General features: G+C 39.7%; 1 protein-coding gene across 1 annotated transcript in view; it reads right to left on the bottom strand.

The window, feature by feature from the left end:
* ppp1r16b (protein phosphatase 1, regulatory subunit 16B) overlaps positions 1-27,530 on the bottom strand; it is a 63,134-nt gene that overhangs the window by 18,530 nt on the left and 17,074 nt on the right. Inside the window, exons 2-3 of the mRNA XM_088308808.1 lie at positions 24,270-24,693; positions 2,825-2,895 (exon numbers count right to left, since the gene is read on the bottom strand). Coding sequence (XP_088164934.1) covers positions 2,825-2,895; positions 24,270-24,537 — 339 coding nt within the window. The 5' untranslated portion in view covers positions 24,538-24,693. The remainder of the gene's footprint in view (positions 1-2,824; positions 2,896-24,269; positions 24,694-27,530) is intronic.

Here is a 27,530-nt window from a genome sequence, read left to right as displayed (position 1 = left end):
AGAAGGCCTGTGTGGAGATAAACAAAAAGAAAGTGATATTAAAAATAATGTGATATTACGCTTTCCATCCATCACTCTTGTTTTTTTTTTTTAAATAGGTTTGCACTTCCTCTATTCATACGTCATACGCGCACTGGTCACAACATTGGGAACACCTGCACAACGTGCAGCTTCATAGGTGTATCTCAATTGGTTGAACTGGTTGTCAGTGACTAAAAGCGTCAGATGATTGAATCATGTCTGCTGTTAAAATGTCTATATTTGAATTTTTTCTCAGTACATTTAATTTTTAAAGCAAACGCAGAAAACCTTTAGTGGTTGTTCGGATTTAAAGAAGACTTCATATGCCTATTTCAATTCGTTTTTTTTTTTTTATTTAAAACAGTTCCCACATATGTTGATTAAAGGTTTCTTCTGTCAAAATACTCAACAACACTTAATTTTGGTTTTGTGCCTCTGTCTCAGAAAAGAGCCACTGCTGGCCCTCTCAATTGCAGGGCCAATGCTGAGGACAGCTTTTGTTACCATCACGACCGGCAGCAGAGGGTTGCAACAAGGCTTCTATTAGCCCAGAATGGGCCGGAACTAGCCAGTGCCCTTAGACACAGTAACATTAAGGATTGTATTTTCAGTGGTGGTGGAAGCACTTCATCACCAGGCTGCCAAATTACTCTTCAGATCTGTGTTTGCTTGCATATTGCAGACACATCACCAAACTTGGACTGTACCAGTTCTACGGTTTTAACATTACACTTTTTTTGTGCTTCCAAGAACACTGACTGCAACTCTGTTTAGATTTTGGCTTTGACATGGACTGGTTGAATATGCGTCATTTTCAAGTTACGGCCTGACAGTGGTGTTTCAATACTGTCAGGCCTTAACTTGAAAATGACGCATATTCAACCAGCCTTGCGACCAAGTTGCGGGCAGAGAATCTTTGTTATTGTTTTGAATTAGCCACACTGCTATGTTTCAATTAAGCAAGATTAAAAATTTCTGTTCAGACACATATTCAGAAAAAGTCAGGGGAAAAAAAAGAACTGGCTACTTGATTGTTTAATTTCACACTTGATGGGTCGACGGGCACTCCAGACATAACAAGACATTAAACAGTCAATTTTCCAGGAGTTCAGTACACATTTCCATCCATCCATTCTTTCCCGAACTGCTTAACTCTAATAATAGTTTTGGTAAAAAGCTGATTTTTACACTTTTAAACTGGAGTCAAACTGGAAACACCCGCTCATTCTAAAGCACAGTTCTCTTCTGCTTTTGTTCTAGGTGAAGATGAGATTGTCGGTATTCTCAGGCACGAAAGACGGCCGCTATCCCCCATCCGCCCCTGCACATGGCTGCACATATTTGCCTTCAAGCACCCCCCGCTTTCCAACCGTGCTTTCTGCCGCCCCGTTTGAATCCTCATGAAAAGGCTGCTTCTGCTCTGTCGTGCCGCCCGCCGACGTCTCTGTAAGTGTCTTGTTGCATTCTAAGTACTGCATTGCGAGTCTAACACACGCTGTTCACTGTTGCATTCAAGACAACTCAACTTAAGAACATGGTCTTATTTCTTCGGTGTGCCTCTTCTGGGGAAGGAAAAATCTATTAAATCATGCAGTCAAGCTCATTGTTCCCGCAGGCCAAATAGCGTCCTTACATCATCAAGTCGATTGCAATTATCATACTTAAGGACAATTAGTTGCAGATGACTGTAAACAGAGCTAGGTTGATTTGTGATTAAACGAGGCGATACATTGGTGGAGCAATCTGAATGGATATTAGCACCACATATTAGCACCGGTAATGGGTCCATTAATGAGTGAAAACAGCTGCTCGCCTTTCGATCTCCTTTTCCAACACAACTGACTCTGTGTTGAAATAATTTCTTCAAAATGAAATAACATCTGTATCGATGTCTTCCTGCACAATGCCTCCAAGTCAAAATAAGACTTGATTTCCTTCTGTTTCATCATCAACAGAGAGGTGTGCTTAAATTATGGCCCGTGGGCCACATGCAGCCCGCTCTGTCCTTTTGACATTATGAATTAAGTCTTGTAATATTTGCTATATTCATTTAAAAATGTTCTTTTTGTGAATATACTAAATAACTAAATATGTACTAAATAACTAATTAATCGACTTCGCCGAGTTGAATAAAAACATACTTAGTTTAATTGTATGTTTATAATGAGAATTAATTATTATTTTATCATCGAAATGAAAAATAAAATACATTTCTTTTTTTTTAACCGCATCTATGGCATCATCTATACCTGGTCAATTTGTCGGTTTTAAAAAGCTGGTTTGATCTGTGGGAACAAAAGCTTGCCAACCCATGGCTTAACAGTTTTTACCCGACTAATGCAGCTCACTTAAAATTCATTTAAAAATCAAATTACATATTTCTTAACTGATAATGTTAAAAAAAAAAACAAAAAAAAAAAAACGTACTTATGGAAATGTGAAAGAGTTAATTAAGGTTTTATGGTGACAATTTTGCCTGCAACAAATGAACTCATTTTACATGCTTAGCTATGGCAATTAACTCTGAAAGTAATATCACAACAGATTGTGTTCGACTTTGGTGTTGCATTCAAAGACAAAAGCAAGAGGATATATGATGATGACATGGCGTATTACAAAGATAAGAAACAATGGCCAGAAAACATTAGTGACAAAAAAAATTGTCAAGTGTTTGACATACTGTTACAAGTATTCAAAGAGAAATTGTTTTTATTTTGCACGGTTAGCATGAAGGAGCACATAGGACGACACAAATGAGGCTTGCAGTAACCATTTAAAAAAAAATAAACAGTTTGGCTCTCACCTGATGAAGTGCGGTGAGGCCGTCTTCATTGCAGAGGTCTGGGCTCACATTGTTCTTTAGTAGGTAGCGCACTGGTGGAAAGCAGAGCGAGGAAAATGATTAATGAGACCTGACGGGCCGGAAATATTGCTATTAAGGTATATTCTTCGATTGGCTTGAATTAATGAGCTCGCCTCTGCAAATTCAAGCTTTGTGCTTGTACACTAATGAAATATTTGGTGGTTATAGGTAAATAAAATTGGAAATCATGTTGTTGATTGATTTTATTTTGACAGAAAGTATGCACACAGAAATAGTGTCTCTGAAATGATGACGGGGAATAAATGCTCCTATGCTGCCATTTTTTTACACAATGAACTTGAGTGGTACAGTCATAACAGTGTATAAGCTGCAGTGCCGCTTAATGAACGGAAGAGGTTTCTTTATGAATATGAATTAAGTACGGACAGTGCATGTCCAGCTGCTATGTAGGAGGGCGATATAGTTCATCATTGGATATCGCCAACGTTGCTTTCACAATGTGCAATTTTGCACTATCAAGTATTAATACTGTCTGGAAAGAAAACACGAGCGGGACCCTTCATTGGATGCAAAGTGAGAGATGTTGAGAGATGTTGAAAGTCCTCATTCGACAAATCAGCGTGCCGAGCCGGTAAAGGAGGAGGCAGCAATAAGTCTCCATTCTGCCAGCGGGCAGGATTCAGTCTCGCGACTCAGTGACACCAGCCGAGTGGAACTCAACATTATTTCAAATAGAGGAAGCCATTTAATAGAAAGACGTAAGTCCACATCCCTAGCCTGGAAATATCACGCAAATGAAGAACAGGCCTTTAGTCCACGATATCCTCCCATGCCACCAAGACTACTACAACTTGTAGCAAATACAGAATATGAGGCATTCAGTCACAACAGCACGATATACACCGGTAGTAATTTGTGAAGAGACAAGATCATACGAGGAAATGTAACAATGTGACAAAAATTGTCCTTATCCTTTCGTCCCCCGATGTTTACCGCCAATCATTCCTCATCCCATTAGTCAGTCACACTTGTAGGAACTTCAATCTGTCATATTAACAATCCTGCCGGGATGTCACCTAATTGACCTTGGGAAATATGAATGGCATTGCCAGAAAGGGTGGGGCTATTTGTTAGAGGGAGGTTGGATGATGTAATGACATAGGATTATAGCGTCTGACGGCTTGGTGGCCAAACCAGATAAATCCTCCGCTAATACACACAGAAAATAAATCAGCAATGTGAACTGAGGTAAACCTCTGAGTGCTGTCATCTGTCTAGATTTTACACGAACAAAAAAAAAAATGGCCAAAGAGTGAGAGATGTGAGAGATTTGACGTTATAATTATTGTCATCTTGGTAGTCACTTGTGACCTGTTACCTTGGTTTGTACTCTGGCAAATAAAGTTTATTGGTGATAAATAAGCACGGATAGCCCTCTTGGCCATTCTTCACTGTTTACAAGAGTTATGTGAAGCATGTAGCCCCACCTCTTTTCACAAATTAGCCAATCACGGCGGTCATAAGCACTTCTTAATCACAGCGGTGCGTGACTATGGTGGCTTGCCTCCAAAACTATGGCAGCAAATAAAAACAAAAGATTGAATCATGGCATTGCATGACATCCTGGTATGCAGCCACAAATATAAACTACACACAGCTAGTACCAAATAATGGGTATACAAGATTTTGACCTGTGAGACTTGACACATGACGAGAAAAATCACAGGCAAACCGTTTTGAATGTACAGTGTGCACTGTGAGTCAACACATCCCACACAAACCAATTTCATTCATAAGTATACTCAGGACAGACGGGAAATCTCGCAAAACCTGTTAAGATTAAACATCACTTCATCTTAAACAGCGGGAGCACAGATTTTCCATTGCTCCTTGTTTTAATTTGGCATTCCTCACCGTCACCTCACTTTCTGATCGGTTGCACGTCACTGCCAACCGGCTGCATGATTGTTTGTACGGGGCACACCACACACAAACGTCCTTCCGAGCAGTCAATATTAGTTTGAACTTACCACACATGGCAGGAGTATCTATTAAAATTATCTTTTGGCACGATTATGGTAATCGGAGCATTCTTACAATTATTCTGCCGTGTGATCCATAGTTGAACAGCAAATTTTGTACAAGCGCTGCACATATATTAACATTATATATTAACGAGGGAGATGTCCTGGCTGGTCTGCTATTACATCCCATTTGAACGGCTGACCTATGGTTGCCACAACTATAACAGAGATGGCATTCTTCATTTTTTGAGTCAGACTACTGTCAATACCAATTTGAAACATTTTGTACATGCAGCTGCTTTATATTCTGATGTCATTTAATATTCTCCACCTAATGCTGTATTCTTGAGCTTTTAGCTGCTTTCATGTCCATTCATAAAGCAGGAAAATCACAGAGCGTGTTCTCTGGGATATAAGTGACTTTGGCTTTATGCATAGTGTAAAAATAGATGACTTTGCCTGAGGATGCATTTACTTTAAGAGGAGCTGGCATCTTTTTGCTACAAGTGCGCTAGTCTGTTTAGAACAGCTCATAAAAATACTCATTACTTTTTAGCACAACATCCTCCTGCAGAAAGATACTGCAATATTACATGCATTTAAGATGTTCAGTTTCCAATGGGACTCTATGGGCCTTATTTTCCTGCCAAGCTCAAGCCTAGTGTAAAGCGCAGTCTAACTGTGCACTTGGGTGGAGATTTCTTTCTTTTAGTATTTTGCTAGACTTTGTACCGGAGAATTATACTTTATGGGGTATTCTCGCCTTTGTGCACCGTTGTATGGAGGAACTAGTCTTTTACCGCCCAATTTTAGCAATATCCCTCATTTGCATCGAAATAAGGGCGGTCCGAGCACAGAACTCCCGAGTACGCCGTGCTTGACATTCCGGAAGCAGAAATAGACACGCTGGGGTCCGTGAATGACATTGGCAGGTAAACTGCAAGATCTCCCCTTGCAGATGATGTAATCGACCGTGCATGTGTCGTGCGCAATTGGTGACCGCCTTTGCAGCCACGATCACGCGTCTGTGTGTAAAAGAAAATAGACGGGTTGCTATTAAAATGTTTTTAAGATGATTATTATTATCATTTGTTCAATTAATTGATTTCTACAATGATTTAAGAATGATTGTCCCACCCTGGAGTTATATTACTACGCCAAATTTGTCTGCCTGCACCTCGATCAAATGCACCAAAATAGCGTTACACCACCCGCGCATAGAATTAGATGTGGTTTTCATGAGTCTAAAATGTAGTCTACTTTTTTAACCAAATTTGTAGGTACGCCAGGATCACCAAGTATTTTTATTCCGAGCACAGACTACTTTGTTACCAAATTCTCGACAAGGCAACTCCTTGCACCGGAACGCCCAGAGAGGCTCAACACTGCTCCAGGCACACAGAACTAGACTCCCACCAGCACAAAAATGAAGTTACACCTGTTTTTAAGTCATATGCACCGGGGCCAATGTACTAAAATTGGCCTTTATGTGTGTCATGTCATGGGACTGTTTCAGTTTTTTCTGCTTAGTAGTCAGCTGCATCGGAGCCAGTCTGTCTATCATGCCAAAGTCTGCCATAAATATGGCCAAGGACGAGGTTATCTGTCACACACATACACACACACTAACACTGATCTGTATTAATTGAAAGGAGAAGGGAGCCTGCGTTCAAAGCATCGCAACAGCAACAAACAAACAGAGGCTCTCATTAGTTATCAGTGGGAATCAAGACGTAACTTTCAGGTCAAGTCGATAACGCAAGAGGGCGAGGCAAAATGAGAATGATAAGAAATAATACGGAATGCAACTTAGAAAGCTTTGTTACTGATTCAAAATGTGATATGAGGAACTAAACGGCATTAATAGATTAGAAATCAAATCACCTTTAATCATGCAGCGGTGAGGCAAAAACCTTTTTTTTTTTGTAAAATGTGACTTTGGAACAAAGACTGAGGGCTCCAGACGGCACAGCAGCCTGAGAAGAATAGAGGCAAACATCCTTTTAAACCTGATACAATACACCAAGCACACAAGGGGTTTAATCATACCAGTACGTGACACTGTGCTATGTCGCCAATACACATCTGCTTGGAAATAAAGAACACAAGCGGTGTAGTCACACCAGTGTTATGCCTTCAAGAAATTGGGCTGGACGATGAATCGAAATTTAATCATGATTTCAATTTTGGCTTCTCTCAAGCGTCAAAATGTTACAATTGGAGAAAACGATTAATGTGCTGAATTCTGTGAAAGTACCCTGAATGCACCATGTTGCTTGCGCCTGTCCGGGGCTTGTTTTAAACTGTTTAACAGCCAGTTGGCGTTTACTGTACAACTAAATGCACGAAACAACAAAAGTAATACCACACATATTTAAATACATAACGAGCTTCGTTAGCGCTAATGCTAAAGTCAATGTGATATGCCATTGAAATGCTCTTGATGGAAATGTACATTGTCTTTGAGAGTGATAGTCCTTCAAATAGGGAATATTCACACACTACTGCTGTGGAAACGCATACGCACAGGTAATAATAATAAATATTAGATATTATTTTGGATCCATATAGAAAATACAATATAACACTTCCAAATACATGAAAAACAAGGCATATTAATCATTAACACTGCCCCAAAGAGGCCAAAACCTGCAACAGTGCATGCTGCTAAGGCTGCCAATAGTATACTCAAAGGGCTTGAGTCACGACTGCATAATGCTGCTCTGCCACCAATGTTCCAAGACACAAAGGACATAACATAAGAGTGTTGGACGTGACCATGCATCAAATGCTGCCATACCGCCAATATACATACACATCTTGACTGAACAAATGGGGGTTAGTAACAAAAGCGTATTCTGTGCCACCGCCTCTTAAGAATGACCACCCTTTAAAAAGCAATCCATTAGATGAGAGGGTCACCATGGCGATTATCTGCCATCGCAAGCAATCAACGCACACATCTCGCACATGACTTCCTGGGCGGGCTCGGTGAATTCCAAGCGGCAGGGGAGTTAGACAAGATGCTTCCCAAAAGATAAAAAAGATATGTCAACAAACAAGGGCACAGGAAAAGGAGCGCACCCTTCCTTCCTGTTATCTCAACGGGGGCACGCTGTCAATACTGCTAATGTTAGCGATAGGCCTGTCCCAAGTGGACCGGGAGGTAGTTCAAAGGCAATAACGTGGGCGCCACTGTGCTCACCCCCCCCCCCCCCCCAAGTCATAACACTTATTAAAACGCTTCATCGCCATGGTGTACTTTCAGTGAATATAAAAAATAAAACATCTACAAACAAATCACAAATCAGTTCAAATGCCAGATTTTTGCGGTATTAAAAAAAATAAGACCCAGATAAATCATTGCAAAACTTTATGCACAAAAATAAACGTTTCTGAGAACTAAACTGAGACAATGTGGTTGCAAAAGTGTGCATACCCTCTTACAGTGGCTTGTCAGAATGAGCCAATCACATCCAAGATCATGTTGGTTTTGAGTGCCTCGGATTAAACCCAAATAATGTCAAGATGCTTTGGTAGGCTTTTCCTGACATAGCTTTTATCGAATCACATCATTATATGTTACTTTACTTTCACTCTTCACATTTGTACGTCAATTTGATAGCAGTTGCAAAAACAGGCAAATATTGTGTCATTAATAATTCATTTGTTGGCAAGGAATGTCATCTAACAAATCTTTCTTGAGAAGATTACGAAATGAACATTTATTAAACATTTTTCATTTGCGTCATGTTCGACTGTCCACGGGCGACCTCTTTTTAGCCAGTACAATGGATGAAGTTAATATTTCTCATTATATTAGATAATATTACCCTACAAGCCATGATTTCTGTTTCCATTATTTTCTATGGGGAAGTGTCTTCAACTTCAAACTGTTGATCTTCATTGGCTTGTAATGAAATTCATTTTCTCTCGAGGGCCTGCCCTTTTCCAACTTGAGGTTACTTAACATGAAACAGTAATCTCGAAATAGAGCAGTAACATTTTGTTGGTGAGATGAGCGTAGGGGACACTTTATTGCACGTCTGGATGCTGAATCACAGCGTTGCTCCCCAGGGCTCTCGGTTCTCGGTCAACGAGCCGCAGGCTAAGTTGGGGTCGACTAACATGCGTTATACAATAGGCGAGTCCAGGATTTGACGATTTCCCATACAGAAGCTCACTTTGTCATATTGAAGCGGTAAATCTTTGTTGTGCGGCGATAACATCTGCCACAGAGTTCACTTCTATCTCACACACACACACTTAAGCGTTGTCGTTGAGGTACGCTCGATATGCTTTATGTGTTATGACTAAAATGTCACTGTGGTTTATAATCCCTCTGAGGGAGCGACGCACTGTAAAAATCTAAGACAGTATTTTTACTGCTTGGTTGTATATTTCTGAAATAGGTCTGACTATCATGGCAAGTTTTGTCATCTTGCATTTTTATGTCGCTCCTCCGCACTAACTCATTAAACCCGTAATACTGATTGTTCTACACATTATAAAAAAAATAAAAAATAAAAAAAACGTGGGTCAAATTGCTCAAACAGGTTGACAATGCGCAAAAATCGTTGCTATGTGTTTGCCAACACGCTAGTTGCAGACGCTGCGTTGTTTTGCACAGTGCCTCACTGCTTTGGGATTTAGTTTTCTAGCTGCTCCATGAAAATAAATGATTTCAGCTTTGAATGGTGAATCCGGAGAAGAAGACAGGCTGAGCACACAGGCTCATCGAATCGCAGCCCCAGAAAGCAGAGGAGCATGGCTAGGGTCCCCTAAAATGGATTTTTGAAGACGTGCTCCAAAACCGGGGAGCCCGAACCTGACAAAAGCCAGGTTAATACGTAAATCACTCAAAGGTTTCGATTCGTTCAAAGAGAATGAATCTTTTCAGATAACATGAGTGAAAGAATCACTTCCTCAAGTGATCGTTCATGAACGATTCAGTGAACGAATCATTTGAACAATTCTTTTTGATGAACTGATTCTAATGATTCAGTTCATGCCCATCACTTTCTGGGCCTGCTCCAATGTGATCTGCTCGGCAAAGGCGCGACATTCAGTACAATACTCAGGGCTGATTGGAAGATATGGCAACTTGTGCACTTTTTCCGAACTTTTGTTTTGACCAATCCTGGCAATGGCATGTGTATTCTGTGCTCATTACATAGCACAGATCGCCCACTTAATTGTGTTATTTACAGGAAGTCATTTATTGATAAGGCATAGACGCACTAACACATAAGCTACTATCTTTGGTAAAAAATCCACGACATTGCTAGAGGAGTTCTTCAGAATGTGTTACTCACGGCAAGATACAGTATCCGTCCTCGGCTCTCCGCAACACGGAAAGTAGGCCACATCCATAAGTAGCATGGCAATGACATTGGTTTTAGTAGGACGCTTGGGGAGAAGCTGCAATATAATTAGCATTCCGCCAGGCGTTATAATTCTCCTGCGCATGATGACCTATTGAGGAACGTTAATTGTATGCTACGCCGTTGCAGGACGCGGCGATGTGCCTGGTCGCTACGAAATAGAATAAACATAACACATGATTTTTTTTTTGCTCGAGAATGCCGATGGTGTCATTAGCAGGCAAATCCTTCAGGCAAAGTTGCAGACGGCGACAATTCCCAGACGTTATTAGCTGTGTGGCTATGAGCTTTCATTTTCGCATGGTGCCAAACACTCATTGAAGTGTTCCTGAGACTGAAGATTTTCAATCAGTGTTTTAGATTAGAGGATAGTCTGTTGGAAACCTGCTGGAGGCCCATGAGAGCATTTGACCCAGCCCACCAATTAATGCTAAAAACAAACAAAACTTTGTGTACCCCAAAAAAAGCACCAAAACATTTGATCCAATTACCAAAAACAAGCTAAAAGCCATATTTAAAAATGATGAACATGACACAATTCTAATGAATTTTTAACAGAATGAAATGAATGTGTGCCTGCGTAAATTCGAGCCATTTTGGGCAGAATAATCATAATAAGTAGGATTTAGGAGTTTGCATGTTTGCCTCACAGTTGACAGGTTCAGGGTTTCAATGTGTGTTAGTGTACCCCACTTTTTGACAAAAGTCAACTGGCAAAGGGTTCAGCTTATCCAGTTTACCATTTGTTTTGTACAAACTTTTTGTGCAGGAAAAGATAAATTCAAATGGATTTGCTTTGAATAACAAAAATGTATTTATAGCATTTTTTTCTCTTCAACTCTGAGATGAAAGATTTTAAAATTATTCAGCTTGTGTACAATTTCTCATTACTTGTGCTGAATAATTTTGAGACTGTAAACATGATAAATAAAATTTATAAAACGTACAGATCTGCGTAAACAAATCAAAATGCTTTTTTTTAACTCAGAATTAGCTATGTAACAGTATGTTGGAAATGCGTTTGACACTAATGTGAAGGAAATTGACGTCAACTAGTTGCTGATATGTTATTGGAGAAATCACAGGAGTGAATACTTTGACGTAATCAATATTTATAGACAATGAACAGCTCATACACCGAATGTACACGGAACAATACAAATTAGAACTCAATCGCATCGACGTTGGCTGGATAAAGGCATGTGCCGTGTGATGGAATTTCCTAGCAGAGGCTTTATTGTTCTTGCCGCTATGTAAGCCAGGTACAGTTTGTACAACTTGGCCAAATGGGGAAACCTGTCCTCATTCTACACCCATCACAGCAGGGTGTTTCGACATAGTGTGAATCTGGGGAGTTTCTTTGTGTTCAGTGCAATAATTCCCCGCCGTTTTTCCACTCTGATGGCATGTGTCGTATTGTGTACCAAGAGGTTCAAACAGCTGGAAAGGCGCTTTCCACAATGCAGGCGTTTATCACCACCGAAGGCAACAACAATGCTCCCAGTCTGCTGGGCAATATTCGGGGAGCTGGTAAAGTCAGACCTTTAAAATAAAGGCATGCCAGTAAAACAACATGGTTGCACCAGAGATGGAAAATCTGTTTAAAATCCTGCTCGAGCACTTGCCAAAGCTGCACAATCAGATGGTAGCAGACAATTTCAATTCATTGAAAAAATGTGTTGCTGCCGCGAACTCAAGCCAAAATGTGATTAGCGACTAGTCGACGTTTTACTCTAAAGCTCATTGAAGAGTTGCAAAGTCAACCAGTTTGTTCAACTCCTACTTTGTCTGTTATAGTAAACATCCATCCATTATTTAGAGTTTTGCTTTTTTTATAATGTATGCCCATCAGAAGATTGAAACAAATGGCCTCTTGTTCATCACTGCACCTCTACAGATCTCCAAAATTGTAGAACTTTTTGTTCCCCACACGGGCCAACTGACATGACATGGCACTGTTTCCAAGCCTAGTCCAGCCTGGCATTTATGTGATCTACATGCGGAGAAGAGCGTGAAATGTAGTCTTAAATAAAGTTCGGGGAGACAAACGTTTGTTTTGTTTCTTCTTGGCTTTGCAGTCTCCTCTTGTGCAGCTGTGCGCCATAAAGATGGCTGACACCCACTGATTACTTGGGAAGAACGAAATGTTAGGCCAGCAGGGAGTCAAACCAAGCTGTGAGAGTTCCATCTCGACAAGTACTTGTCAGGCAAGCGCCGCCCAAAGCTTTTAGTGTCCCAGTGTATGGCTGGACTGGAGTGTGTCACATCCCTATCGTCACTTATACAATATGTAATGTATACATTGTATAATGATAGTAAACATCTCCCGGACATTCACAAGATTGCGGATCGACCACATGTCAGCCTACAGGAAGGCTAGTCGTTGTTAAAGATGTCTCCACATTATAGATTGCAACCAATATGCTTGCAACTGCGGCTTGTTTTTTCAATGTGCAGGTAAAAATTTCACGCGCTCACACTAGCGCCTGTGCAGATTTTTATGCTCCCTCTGCAGTCTCACTGTTTGAGACAGATGGTTGAAAGTTGCCGCCATTACACGGATTTAGTCAGTCTCATCCTCATGCGCGCTCTTCTGTTGCAGCCAAAGAGCGCTGTTTCCTTATCTGTTGGTGTGTTTGGAAATAGATTCTCAGAGTGTTCGAAAATTTAGAGCATTTAACCTATAAAAGTGCCCTGCGCTCTGTCACCCCGAACGCACCCATTGCATTTGAGGTGCGAACACGTGCACCGCATCACAGACCAGAAAGCCAACAAGCGTTTCACTATATTATTGTTGATTTTTTTTTTTTTTTATTATTTATTTAACAAAATGCTAAGAAAAAGAGTACTGCTTTCCATGTCAGCAGAATTAATAATAAGTTCCTTTTAAATAGACATCCATCCATCTTCTGTACCGCTTCTCCTCACTAGGGTCGCGGTGGGTGCTGGAGCCTATCCCAGCTATCTTTGGGCAGTAGGCGGGGGACACTCTGAACTGGTTGCCAGCCAATTGCAGGGCACACAGAGACGAACAACCATCCACGCTCACACTCATACCTAGGGGCAATTTAGAGTGTTCAATCGGCCTGCCATGCATGTTTTTGGAATGTGGGAGGAAACCAGAGTACCCGGAGGAAACCCACGCAAGCACGGGGCCACAGTTACTTTGGCCTCAAGAAATGGTCATGGTCATGCAAACGGCGTGTTCAACAACCTGTGGTAGCACGGGGGAGGTGTGCGGCAGGGGTTACGCTTGGTACTGCGCCACAGACTACTGTACTGGATTGGGGATGGGGCATTTATTTGGAGACTATTTGAGCCCTTGCTAATAATAAATAATAATAATAATAATAAAATTGTTCTCTTGGTTTCACACCTTCTGGATCTTCATAGCAGGACTTAAAAACTAAAAAGAATGGAACAACTCTGAGAGATGACGTTTCTCTTCGAAAAAACACTGTCAATCTGTACAAACAGTAATCTGCTCTTTAAACATTAAGATTAAAAAAATAAATCAAGATTAGGAGTGACAAATTGACTGGATAGTTTTATCATCACCAGAGTCAATTTGCTAAATGTTAAACCAAATGCATAAGAGATTTCCAAAGACAAGATATCAATAGAAGTCATTTTTTGTACTTCTGGAGTAACCACTCTGTGACCCACTAATGAGGCATTCTGGGGTGGTTTAGGTTGCTTTGGTTTGGTGAGGCCTAATCCTCGCTGGATAATCCAAAATCCTATTTTGGGATTATGGGCTGGGAGGAGGGGCTTTTCATTAACTACAACGGGAGGGGAGTGTCAGTCATTTAAAATATGTTTGGTGTATTTTGCAACTAGGAACAAAATGAGCATCGATGGCAGGTCGCACACAGTTGGGGAGGAGCTGAGCTCACGGACGCCACCCCACCCCGCCGCCCTGATTGACGTAAACATTTTAGACCCTGAATCAGCCTGATTATCCTCCAGCCCTAGGCCATTGTGGCAGCCATGATGATACAAAATGAGAACCGCCACTGAGTAGCTCGAGGCCATGGTGACCTCAGTTTCCATGGAAGAAGGCAGAGGGAGAAAAGGACCCACTGCTGGTTTCGGTTATTGGCCGATTTTGGCCGATCATTGTCGCGTCCCAAAGTCGCTGTGATGTCATTCAGTGTGTGTACATCCTAAAAGCATCCACATGGGACTTTATTACCTAAATCTGTATGATAGTAGTACAACGGCTCATCTTTGATCCGTGAGCCGTACAGCAGCAGAGCAAGTTGAAAGCCATCATGGATCACATAAGTCGCACGGATGGGAGCATTTGGGCAACTTGAGGTGAAACGAGTCCTCAAATTAAGATACAGCATTACATGCCTCTTGTCCCAACAACGTCATTCAGTCAGACTTGTCAAGGAAGCCACAAATATACTCAACAAACACAAAGGCTAACTTTACAATAAACTTTACCAAATAATACATTGAGACATTGATCGCAATGCAATAGTCATACTTGACGTTTCGACGTGTCTTTTTGCAGTTTTAATTGACTTTACATAGTTGCCACCAACATAATCGCTGATTTAGGACACTAACAAACCACTTGTTAACTACGCTGTCATTGTATGACTAGGCACAAGTCTCCGGCGTTCGTGGCTAGCAGCTAGCTGTTAGCATTAGCAACAAGTGCTCGGCTGGTAGTTCAACAGCTGTTCTTTGACTTACTTTTTTTTTTTTAATATAACTTCTCTTTGAATATTACAATAAAATACAACTTTATTTATTTATTTATACAACACATTTCACAACAGCTGGTGGACCTAGATTACTTCGTAAAGGAAGGAATGCGCCTTCAATTGCACTCTGGGGTCTGTTTCATCATGAAAAAAAAAAACTTGAACTTTTTTTATAAAACACTTTAGTTCATTAAAAAAATTAAGAAAGCATTCAGCTCAGAATATCTGGCACAATACTTTATTCTATACATTCTAACATGTACAAAATAAGAATGTTTCCTGCGTTATACTGCGTAAAATTGCATTCTTAAATCTTGAACTTTTTTAATATGCATAAGTGTTTTATAAAATAAATGAAGTCAAAGTTCTATTCATCCTTTTTTTTTTTTTTTTGGCTGACCTGAAAAACGATCAGATTCTTGACTCAATATCTGTGATCCGATCTGTGACTTATGTGATTTGTTGCACCACTACGTATTGGTAAATTCAGTCCTTGGCCATTCAATGTCAATCATTAGAGCACTAGTAATTGGTTGTAAGGTAGCTTCCTCTTCAGTCTATTAGTGGGTCGTATGTCTTGTTCTGCTTTGCTGTGGCTTGTGTTTTTTCCTGAATGGTCTGACTCCCACTAAATGCCTCAAAACAATAATACACTATATGCCGATGTTTTTACTGTGAAATGAAGCAAAGCATCGGACACTCAAAAAGAGCTTTTGCGTAATCCTGCTCAAACAAACATCCTGCCTGAGTAATAATAATGTTGATTGTATGAGAGCGTAATCAAATAAAGGAAATGAAAACGAGTGCTGCAAACGACTGCAAAAGCTAAGGACACAATGACGGAAGGGATCAGTGAACCGCTCAAGTATAATAAACAGCCCATTACTGATGTGTCACATTTACACCGGCCAGTCATTTGCTAAATGATGCGACTGAATAAGCAGAAAACATCAGTCCGGTCTCAGTAATCCTAAATGATGTTTCGTGAGCTGAATGACTCAGTCGCTCTTGCCCGAGCTGAGCAACATAAACTCGCCGTGCCAGTCAACCGAGCGGCAAACGTCTGGAGGAGTCTTTTCCCGAATGTTAATTTATGAAGACAAAGCATGAGAGGAAGGGGGTAGTTAAAAAAAAAAAAAGAAGAAAGAAAATAGTTAAGATGGCCTTGAGGCTACCCTGAAAAGTCATAAAAAAATGGAAGCTAATCACAGAGGGCTGCTGGGAAAAGACGAATGAATAAACTGAAAATACAGTAGTGTTAGTGTTGAGGCTGACAGAGCATAATTAAAACATAGTTGCTCTACTCCACAGCAGTCTGCAGGCTAAGACTCAGACGACGATAATCCTGACACAGTGTGATAGATGTCACCGGCACAAGGATACATCTTATCTCAAAGTCCTAGTGGCGGCGGCGCTTCAAGCACCGAATGACACTTGAGTAATCAACTGCCGCATAATGTTCATTGCATCAAGTCAATGACAACCGCAAGACAAGTGAAAGCAAACTGCCTGAACGTTCCCTCCCCGTGTTTAGTCTGGTGAGTTCATGAATATGGAAAAGGATGCGGTCAGTGTATGTTGTGAAAACAATATTTTAATGGAAACATTACGTTCATAATTCAAAACAGTTCCAAAATGTGACAAGATAAATAATTTCAACATTTTTTCCCTCATTAATGTTAGCTATAATCTGTACATTGTAATAGAGGGGAAGTAAAAATAACTGCCATAATGCGATTCCACAAGTGTCTTATAATTCAGCGCACAACTGCCACATTTAAAGTGCCTTTGATTAACCACAATTAAAGTTCAGATGGGCAAATGGGCTCAGCATTTCACTCTTTTACGGCCATGTGTGGAGAATAGTGTCCATGAACTGATAGACTTTCATGTTCAACTTTTTTTTTTCTGGAAGGGAACACATTTATTTGAGGTATATTAGAGCTTAACTGTCTTAAGCAGCTGACTCATTAGAGCACAATACCTATTAGAGGAACAGCCATTATTTGAAGAAATATGTATTATATTTACTGCCAGATCTGGTCATTCATCAGTGCTTTAGTCAACTGTAAGTTCTCGTCGTCTGCTTGTGCGGCGCCTGCATATGACGTGGAAATTGTGTTCTCAATGCCGATTGGCTGTCACCAACCAGGGATGGATTGGGCCCACGTGGTCGCCCTGAAATACTGACGAGAACTTAGTGACGGACTAACGATGCCCGGCTCTGTTTATTATACCACCATACCAGCCACAACAATATGGCTGCAAATCAAATCTGAGCATTGTTATCTTCGTGAAGGCAGGACTTTTCATGCAGCTCTCGTATTACATCTCATTAGATTGTGCAGGCGGCCCTATTGTTGAGAGTCGTCTCTGTAAAAGACAACTCATAGCCTTATTATTATGACAGGAACACATGTGCAAAGCAAAATGCATTATGTGTCATTTTCTGCTTTGACCCAGAGAAGCAAATTATACATTTGACGACAGCCCAAATACAAACATACGAATAATTTAGGACACATTTGAGCATTTTTCCTCATCTTCTGATTAAAGACGGCAAAATACAGATTATGTCTCTGGAAGATTGTCCTGAGCATTTATCCTGTGGTGTGGGGTGTCCAAAGACACTCCCTGTTCTTGAGACCATCGTAAATGTAAAACCTGAGTGTTGGTTACATGAAATATACGTCACACTGTAAGAGCAATAAGAACATTTTTACTGATTTTTGTCATTTGTGGGGTTTCTCACATTTTATTAATTGGTTAGGGTGTTAAAAACCAGTGTGTATTTCCAAACTGTTTCAAAAAACCCCCAAATGTTGACATTTAATCTCATATGTTAAATTATAATTTACCCAACTGAATACCATGACTCTGTTCGAATCGGAAGTGTGCAAGATGTCGTAAATTGAACACACAACGTGTCGGCTTCAACAACTTCTGTTTAGAGATCAAATGTTTATAAGAAAGTTGCAGACTAAACATCACAATCTTCTTTTCTGGTGTGGTTTGAGTGAGGTCTTCAAGTGTAACGTAAGGTCACCGCAGCACTGGCGTGCGCAGCTAATGTGTCAGTTGTCAAAGTTCAAAGGTGGCTTGGGCTTAGTAAACGGGTTCCTCGTTGTCACGGGTCACTCCTGAGCTGAGCAGAGAGGAGAAGAAAATTGGCATACTCCAAAAAAAGACGAGCCTCCGTTTTTGACTATACTGCACGCTAATAAACAATATGGGCTCTCATCCACTTTAATGGTAGCCATCTTGGCTGCGCTCATGAATCTTTGCTCTTTTTATGAGAGCTGAAAGAAGAATTAAAATGGATAACAAGCTTCTTTCTTCTCTTTGGTCTTGGTCCAATTCCATTAGAAACGTGTTAGGCAGCAGCAGCAGCAGCAGGGGTCTTTTTGGAGAGCCACTACTGATGTACAGTTTGCCCCCACTCGTGCTTCTAATTATAGTAACAAGATGTTGGTGTGATGCAGTTCGGCTCCACATCACAACATGCTACAACCACAACAATGAGAAACAAACACAGCAAATGGTCTCGAAGTTCTGGCCAACGAGTTCTGGTCAATTAAGTGATCAATTTTGCATGTTTTGCTGAATTGTTTCGACATGCAGCTGATTTGGATGTGCTCTGCATTATGATTAAGACCACTCTCTGCCTATTATTAATACTTCTCCCACAATGTCAATCAAAACTCAGCATTATTGTCTTTGTAAAGAGAGACACGTCTATTGCAATTGAATGTCGTTCGAGATTTTGTCCTGTTGAAAATAAGAAAGGGCGGAGCTACGCGTGACATCACAAGTATGTGCCGATTATCAGAAGCTAACACTGCTAGCGAGCACAAATCTTTGCATCCACTCAGTGCAGCTCAAAGCTTACACGAAGTTTATATGTAGTGTTTGCTTGCAGACGGTGCGAAAATGGCAGATCTTAACCCAGCCTGCCTGTCAAATCATCACTGGTAGAACTTGTTGTGGAGGCGGTATTTTATGTAAATTGGCTAAATTGTGACGCAATGAATTCAAAAGAACCTGCTCATAAATGTGATTTCAGAAATATCTCACAAAAGTTGTATTGGGTTCTGTGTGTTCACACTTAATCGGTGGCCAGGAACTCCACAGACCAAACTACAGTGAACACTTGATTGCAGGGGATGCATTCCAGACCCACGTGCCACACGGGAAAATCCACAATATAGAGAACATAGAAAAAAGATAGCTTAATAGTTGTATTTCTTCAACACCGTTTAAATATATTTAAACTTATTACAAAACCCAATTCTTGAATACATTGTAAACACAAGTCAATTTCCCAGAATGATTCCCCTTTAGAATAGGTCATTTCAATTTGCAACAGAGCAAAAATGAGTTCAATTCATTGAGTTCAGATCATTGAAGGAGACATTTTGCAATCGTAATGTTGAGAAATATCACTGAATTGATTCACTGAGCTTCACTTTTACCCAGAATGGATCAAGAAACCAGGGCAAGGTGTCTCCACGTTGCCTCCAGGTCGTCCCACACACGGTGTGTTCTAATTACATCACATCACGCCCTGCTCCAGTGCCGCTCGCATGCGGCCATATGCTCAGTAGCAGAGCCGCTCCGCTCCAGCGAGAGAGGAGGCACAAGAAGACAAAAAACTCCTGAGAGAGCTCATTTGCACTCAAATAACTGTGCAAGACTCCTTCTTCCATGAGGCCGCCTAGCTCGTTGTTGGAGCCAAAAATCTACTCGCTCCTCCTGCGTGCTCTTTATGCTAATGACATGGTAAGAAAGAAGGGAGAAAAATAGGCGGTGAACCAAAATCAAATGTGAGCGTCTAAAAATGGACTGTGGATTTTGGGTTGAGGCTCCTCTAACATGGAGTTGGATGTTATAATTGCCAGTGGTATGTGAGGTGTAATTAGCGTGTTGTCACTGCCGAGAACATGCTGGTGAAACTACAACAAGCAGCTTTGCTGCTGCTATTCATAACAATGTACGGTAGTTAAAACAATCCTTAAAACAATCAAAGTTATATGTTGGCATAACGACCAGACACCCAAACTCAGTGGGGCAGTTACCTTTTGAAACTCGAATTTGGAAATTTACTTGTGAAACATAATTAAATGAAAACGGCATGGAGTTAACAGAGCGTTCCTTCTGCCTTCTGCTGCCACATGACGACTCTTTAACCAGGTCATTGATTGACATTTGTATGCGTTAAACAACATGTGTTGCTCGTTTTGTAAACTGCGGTCCCTCTGTCATAATAAATAATCCAATTCTCATTACACTATGCCATCATTGGGCACACTTTGTGGCGATGCGGTAAATAACGAGACACGAAGACAATTGTGAGTCATCTCCCTTGACAAAAAAACGGATTGTTCTTGCAACAAGCTACACCTTCTCAACCCTTTTTGTCCCTTAGAACCCAGAATACTCCTGCCTCTCCCTTAAAGGTGCAGGTCTCTGGTCTCTCTCTTGTGGGTCACCAGAACCTTCCTTGGATTTGCATCTTATGTTGATGTTTCTCTTGGGAAGACAACCCTTGAATTATTTAGCCTGTTTTATCAGACAAAACCTTGAGAGGAAGTGCGGTATCCGTGTCAAGTCAGGATATATCCTTCTCATTAACTCCATGCCACCAGTCGTAGCCCCTTATAAAGCAGCTTCTTTAGTGTGATTCTGTACAGCCGGCATGCTCATACATAATGGAGACATTATTACGGCAGCCTCCTGAGGCTGGATTTACACTACAAGTCTTAATACTCAATTCCAGTATAGTGGTTATTGCATATCCAATTTTCTTAACTGTCTCTTTACTGTATATCACTGTTTACGTTTATTACCTCATACACGTTGGTTTAAATGCAGGTAACCTTGGAATTATTCCACAGGCCGCCTTTGGCTTTCCTTAATGAACAGTTTGTGCACCTTGTAATGTCACACATTTACACATCATTAGTTCATTACTTTTGTTTGTAGTGTATTTTTATTCACAAGTGGGTCACTGTATATTGAGGACCTCATTGAAGGGGGACCTGCCATCTGTCGGTTTACGCTGCCATGACGGCAATCGTAATTATGCAAAAAGAACATCACGTCGCATGCGTTTACAAAACATGTTCGAATCTGCGTTCAGTCTGGGCTTGGGTGACGACTGAGGGGATCAGAGTCGAGGGTGTTGACCGCCCAAAAACCTCTAAAAGAGCATCCAGCTGCCACCCAGGCTGCATCCTGCCTCTTTCTTTCTTTCATCTCAGTCGTCCTCACATGGTTGCCTTCATTAACGCAGCCGCTGATGGCAAACAGATCAATGGAGCCGCGCCAAGTGCACAAGTGCAAAGCAGACACCAAAGCTGAGAAATCTTCCTGTAAGGTGTCTGAAGTTGAAAATGCGTGCTGAATCTACGGTATCTACGTCAGGTAATTATTTAGACTGAGGTCCGCAACACGGAGTGCGTAACAAATGTATCATTGCAAAGAAAATGCAGCATCATGTGTCATGCAGTCTTTAACTCTGGCGGTTGTTCCGTTTTGAACAGGAACGAAGAATTTGTGAAGTAGTGGTATAGAACAATAGTGTTTTTTTGAAGCTGTTATTAATTTACTGTACAGTAGACCCCTGCATACACACACTTTGGCACCTGTGGATTCACTGATTTGTTTTCAAATTTCTTTCAGTATTATTTCATTCAAGATATTTATTTTTAATTTTTTGGGGGGGTGAGAAATGAATGAAGCATAACATTTAGCCACTAAAAGTATTTTCCGTAATAAATCATTTGGCATCTTAATCAAGAGATAAGAATGTCCAGCTGACTATTTTTGTAAGTCAGCATATTTGAGAATACACACATAACATTCATAATATTTTAAGATTTCTTTTATGGAGTTTCAACGTACTGCATTGTGTAGAAATGATGTAACGAGGAAAATGAATCATTCGTCTCCTTTTGAGACAACAGTGAAGGAAAGAAAAGAGGGTTCAAGTTGTTTGGTTGTCAATAATGGTTCCAAATATAAGAAAGAGTGACTTCACATTTGAAAAATGACTAAAACTGATTATTCATGTGCACATTTTCCACTAGATTGCAATTTTATGAGAATATTCCCTATCCAGACTTTGAAGACAGCTTGTACCAGCAAAGGATTTGTGGCAGCTCCATTTGTCACACTTCAGTCTAATGTATGTTCAAGTGAATTTCAATGAGAAATCGCATCCTAAAGATAGCTGCCTGCTATAGCGGAGTTGATGCAAAATGCTTTTTTTTTGTTTGTGCCCAAGCGCAAAACACTTAGTGTGCTATCTGCAAAAGAGGAGGGCGGGTCAGGCGCGCCAATCCGTAAAGAAATTTTAATTATAAGACTGGCAGAGTTTGTGCTCGGCGTGACAACTCCATTATTCCCGCGGTGATAAAACACTGGCCTAGCTGAACAAATTCAGCTCATTAACTGGCAGCTCAAGTGGATGCGATCAGCTAAGTGGTATTTTCGGAAGGGTGACACCGAATTTGGAAGGGACTGTTTCAATGTGGCTTCTCTCAGCGTTGACCTTGCACAGCAGTCGTGCATTCAAGTGATACTGCGCGAGTTCACACAGTAAAAAGAATTCGGGTTTTCTAAAATGTCTTCAGTCATATACTCTTGTCTCAATATCTGTCAAAAAGGAAGGTGTTTTTACATTCTTCATATTACAATTTTTCTTGTAAAATTTGGGGTTTATTCTTGTAATTTTCCAGCGTCATTCCCGACATTCTTACAACATTCTTGTAAAATCCCAAATTTATCCTCGGAATTCAATAACTTCATTTTTTAAAATGTGAACTTTTTCTAATATTTCCTTTTTTTATTTTTTAAAATGGCAACTTGTTTCATGTACTTTTCCAACTAATCCTGTACAATTACTTGTTTCTCATATACCATTTTTAATTATTTCTTTATTTCCGACTTTACTCTTGAAATGTTCCAACTTTATTCAACTAATCCTGTACACTTACTGATTTCTCATATGGCATGTTTAATTCTTTCTTTAATTTTGACTTTACCCTTGAAATATTCCAACTTTATTTTTGTCATTTTTCACAGAATTTTTTTTCCCAAAATATATTAACATTTTTTAATGCATTTGACGAATTTGCAACTACTGCATGTTCGAACATACTTGCAGGCTCAATGCAGAAAACATAACAATGTGTTTTTAGCATTTGGCCTACATTATATCTGTATGTTCGGAGGTTTTCTCAGTAAACATTGTTCATTCATATTTTTTATGGTTTTATTATGTATGCATTGCATGATTTCCGTTTGGCATTTTTCCCATAATGACACGGCGTATTTAGTCACGCATGTGCATGCCCTTTGGCATGATGAAAAAAAAAATGCACTGCAGACATAATAAATCATAAAAATTATGAATAAACAATGTTTACTTATTTTTTAGCATTTAGCCTACAAGTAGGTTTGAACATATTTGCCTGTCAAAAATGTTTACAATACAATGGCAGTTCCGCGCTTCTGTAGTGACTTCGTTCAGAATTACAACTATTTTCTCGCAATATTATGACTTTATTACTTGCCTGCCTTCTCGTGAAATCCCATAATAAACAAATTATTATAACTTTTTTGTTGTAAAATTCAAACTTTATTCCCTGTACAATGAAAAATGTAATTTTGTCATATAATATATCATAATATACTGGCTTAACTTCGCACGTGACTACTTCATTCTTATGAAATTATACTTTAATACTTAAAATCATAATATTCCACTTAATTTGTGTCCACTTTTTTTGTAGTAACTTTTACATGCCTTTAAAATTCCAACTATATTCTGGTAATATTCTGGCTTTATTCTTGTGAAATTGCACTTCTTGAAAGGTTTTACTCTTATTGCTTGTAGTATTACAATATTTCTTTGTAATATTCCATCTTTACTACTGTAATGTCACAACACCTTTCGCATAAAACTACTACTTTTTTTTTTAACTTTTATTGAATATTTTTTAACATAAACGTCACTCTCATAAACATTTTTGAAGTCTCTTTAAATTAAGCCATTACTCATATTATGCCTTCATTTGATCATAAAGCTTTTTCCAACTTTATTAAAATTCTCACACATTACTCCTCTTTTTTGTTCGTTTACTTGTTTACTTTAAAGCTCTGGATATGATTTAAAATGACTTGATGAGGTTTCTTTATTCGATAGATCCAATAGTACTTCAAATTTGACCTCAGCTCTCGTGTCTCTGATATGACTTTGCACATGATGAAAATGCAGCAAATGTAGTAAATCTACCTTCATCCGGGTCATTCCTGGCCGACGCTTCCAAGAGCGCCACGCTGGCTGCGAACGACACTCGCCTCTTGGCCTCGGCGTGCTGGTAACCATTGGCGTTGCGTCCCTTCCTGTCCGCCTTACGCTTTTTGTTCTGCATCTCCTTCTCGTACACAGCCCACCGCTTGAGCTGCTGCGTGCGCCGCTTCTGGGCCGCCCGCAGCCTCTCCAGACTGGGGACCTTGTCCAGCTGCTGGAGCTCCTGAATCAGCTCCAGGTGGTTGGCCATGATGCCGATGGCGTTGGGATAGTGTGGGAGGGGCGGGAGAGGTGGCGGGCACAGCGATGCAGATGAGTGAAGTCTAGCGAGGGCTGCACCTTCGGCAGTGGCCTCCTCCTGTCAGTCTCTTCGTCAGCATCATCATTGATGTCGTGATGGTTTCAGCTGCAGTTCAGACAGGAAAGTGACAGAGAGAGAAAACGTCATGATTATAAAGATCTTAACTGAAATCACTTTTATCTCATATTATCTTTCCCCATCGAAATGAATTAAAATGCCATTCATTTGTTCGAGCCCACCAAAAAAATCACCAAATCATTTTTTGCATTTTAGATTGCATGCTACAGTATTGTAATATATAAAAGCATACTTTAATGCCATCATTCAATCGAATGTAGTTAAACAGTTTTTTCATTGTGATTTTATGCTTTAATTCAATGACCATTGTGCTGTTCCTTCTGGTTTGTGTGCCTTAGCCACCAAGGGACAGTTTAAAAAGATGTACTACGATAAACAGAAAATAATATCATAAAACAGTTTTAAGTTGAGTTTGACTGGTAACTTGAAGTGGGATTGGCAATGTAGGCTGAACGATTTAAAAAAATAATCTAATTGTGATTGCTTTTTTCCCCTCAATGACGTGATTATGATTTAATATGCTACTTTTTTTTAAGGTCCTCTTCCTGCGTACTTTTCAACACTGACAAACAAGAAATGAATCTCTAGTACAATTAACAAGATTACATTTATTATAGATAAATGTTTAATTAAGATGACATCTGCAGTACTTCAATTACAATTAAACATTCAGTCTATTATAGATTGACTACAACAATTTCACAAAATTCCACCAATCAAGTGTGGCAAACGCATAAGTATCAGGGGTGTGCCTTTCTCTGAACGTGTCAGTAGTTTACTTCATGTGCCCTTTCCCTCAAAGATATTCAGCATCTCTCGCCAGTAAAACACATTTTATTTGTATCTTGAAATATTATAGTGTGGAACTTGAAACCGCTTCTTAATCATTGAATTTATTGAAACACTATACATTATAAATGAATACATGTATAAACTGTTAAAATAAAACTGTAAACTCAAAATTTCAAGACAACCAACTTTGGCGTTTCTTGTATTGTTCCCCCCATCTTAAAGATAGACGTAAAGCAAACCCCCGCCTCCTTTTCCCTTGGAGGGCCTAAACTGAGATTCAACCTGATCATCTCTTGACTTTGAGACAAATACGCCAACGACTACACCACTGTGATCTTTGCAGAGCGACTTCTGTAATTATTTAGTTAAAAAAATAGGCCAACATATTCATTTCTAGCCAAACTGTAAAAAAAAGGAGAAAAAAAGCTTGCATTCTTAATTTTCCGTTAGCCTCAGACGTCCGTCTACTCTACTGCCACTCTACCAAGGTTAACCACTTCCTGGATGCTGCATATGAAAGATAGGCTCACAAACTAGGGCAGTGCAGTCAATTTTCCGACAACTACAACAGAAAGTTCCACTCGAGGAAAGAGCAAAAAGCGAAAGACTTTGAAACGTCGACAAAGGAAGTGTATAGCTTTGTGTTTGTTTTTTTTGGAAAACTTCTCAGAATTGTTTGAATGAAAACATGACATTCCCTTACCTTCTAACTTCTTTGTGGCAATGACAATCAAGGTATAACAGCCAGAAAGTCTTCCAATTTCTTATTTCTACAAAAGTATGCATTTATATGCCTGGATCGACAGCCGCTTACTTGGCTCGCTGCCTGCCATGTGATGTTAGGTCTTGCTTCCTTTGCAGCAGCCAAACAGCCGCATGCATACGGGGTCAGGAAACCAATCGTCATAAATCACACCATCACTTCGGGTAATATGTGATGATTGTGCAGAAGTGACTGACACATACACTCTCAAAAATAAATAAATAAAAAATAGCACTAGAAGTCAAAAGAAAATTGGAAATGATTTCCAATGCCGATGGTTAAAGAAGCTGGCGCGTAATTTGTTCTGGTGGAATTTCAAACTAAAGCTGACAGATATTTTCTTTTTTTTCCTTCTGTCAAGACGGCAAGGTTGAATGCATCGTTTCAGGTGTGAGGGCGTAATATACAGTCGTTCTAATATTCTGACTATTTTCTCATATTACTATTATTTTCTTATAAAAGTAGGTATTTATTAATGTGATGACTTTTTCCCTGAAAATGTTGATGCTTAATTTCAGTAAAATTATTTTAAATTGCGAGTACTTCATTCTTCTTTTGTTTTGTTTGTTTCTTGAAGAATTGATGTTTTTTTTCTTGTAGTAGTATGACTTTTTGAGGAATAATTTATCTCATAATATGTATTAAGACTATTCTTGTACACTGTACAATAATATTACAACTTTATTCTAATAAAATCATAATTTATTTTAATATAGAACTATATTTCGTCGAATAGAACTTTATTAGGTCGGCGCCCATGTCAAATGCAGTGCATAGATATGGAAATGAAGTCATTTCGTCCTAATTTCTCATCCGACTTTTATGAGGTTTACTTTTTTTTTTTTTTTTTTGTCAATGTCTGCTATCCACGCACATTAAATATGCTGACAAATGTGACCTGTTAGCTTAGCCACACTGTACACACGCTGCTCAAAAGGGCCATGATGTATCTCCATGCACACATGCTGTAGTCATTGATCCAGCAAATCTGGTCGGGTTATTGTCTCCTTCGGGTCCCCGTAGCAGAAAGATGGCGGCGAGACATGTTCGCGTCCTGTACAGTGAGCCACCACCCATGTAATAGAATTAGCGATTACTAAAACTATGATTACATTAAAAAAAAAAAAAGGACGTTGATGTGATTTTTAGGTTTTTTTTGGGTTATTATTGAAATCAATAGTGTTTTTCTTTTTTTCTTTTTAAAATAATTGAACTTTGAAATATCAAAACATTATCCACACTCTTCCTTTAAATTAAGTGCACTATGCACGGTATACCTGGTGGAAACAAAAACTGACTCACTGCAGTC

This window comes from Idiotropiscis lumnitzeri, chromosome 11 (genome assembly GCF_059441095.1).
Source record: "Idiotropiscis lumnitzeri isolate Australia: NSW breed Sydney's pygmy pipehorse chromosome 11, RoL_Ilum_1.0, whole genome shotgun sequence".
In the NCBI taxonomy this organism is placed as follows: domain Eukaryota; kingdom Metazoa; phylum Chordata; class Actinopteri; order Syngnathiformes; family Syngnathidae; genus Idiotropiscis; species Idiotropiscis lumnitzeri.
This window is presented reverse-complemented; position numbering and strand designations above follow the sequence as displayed.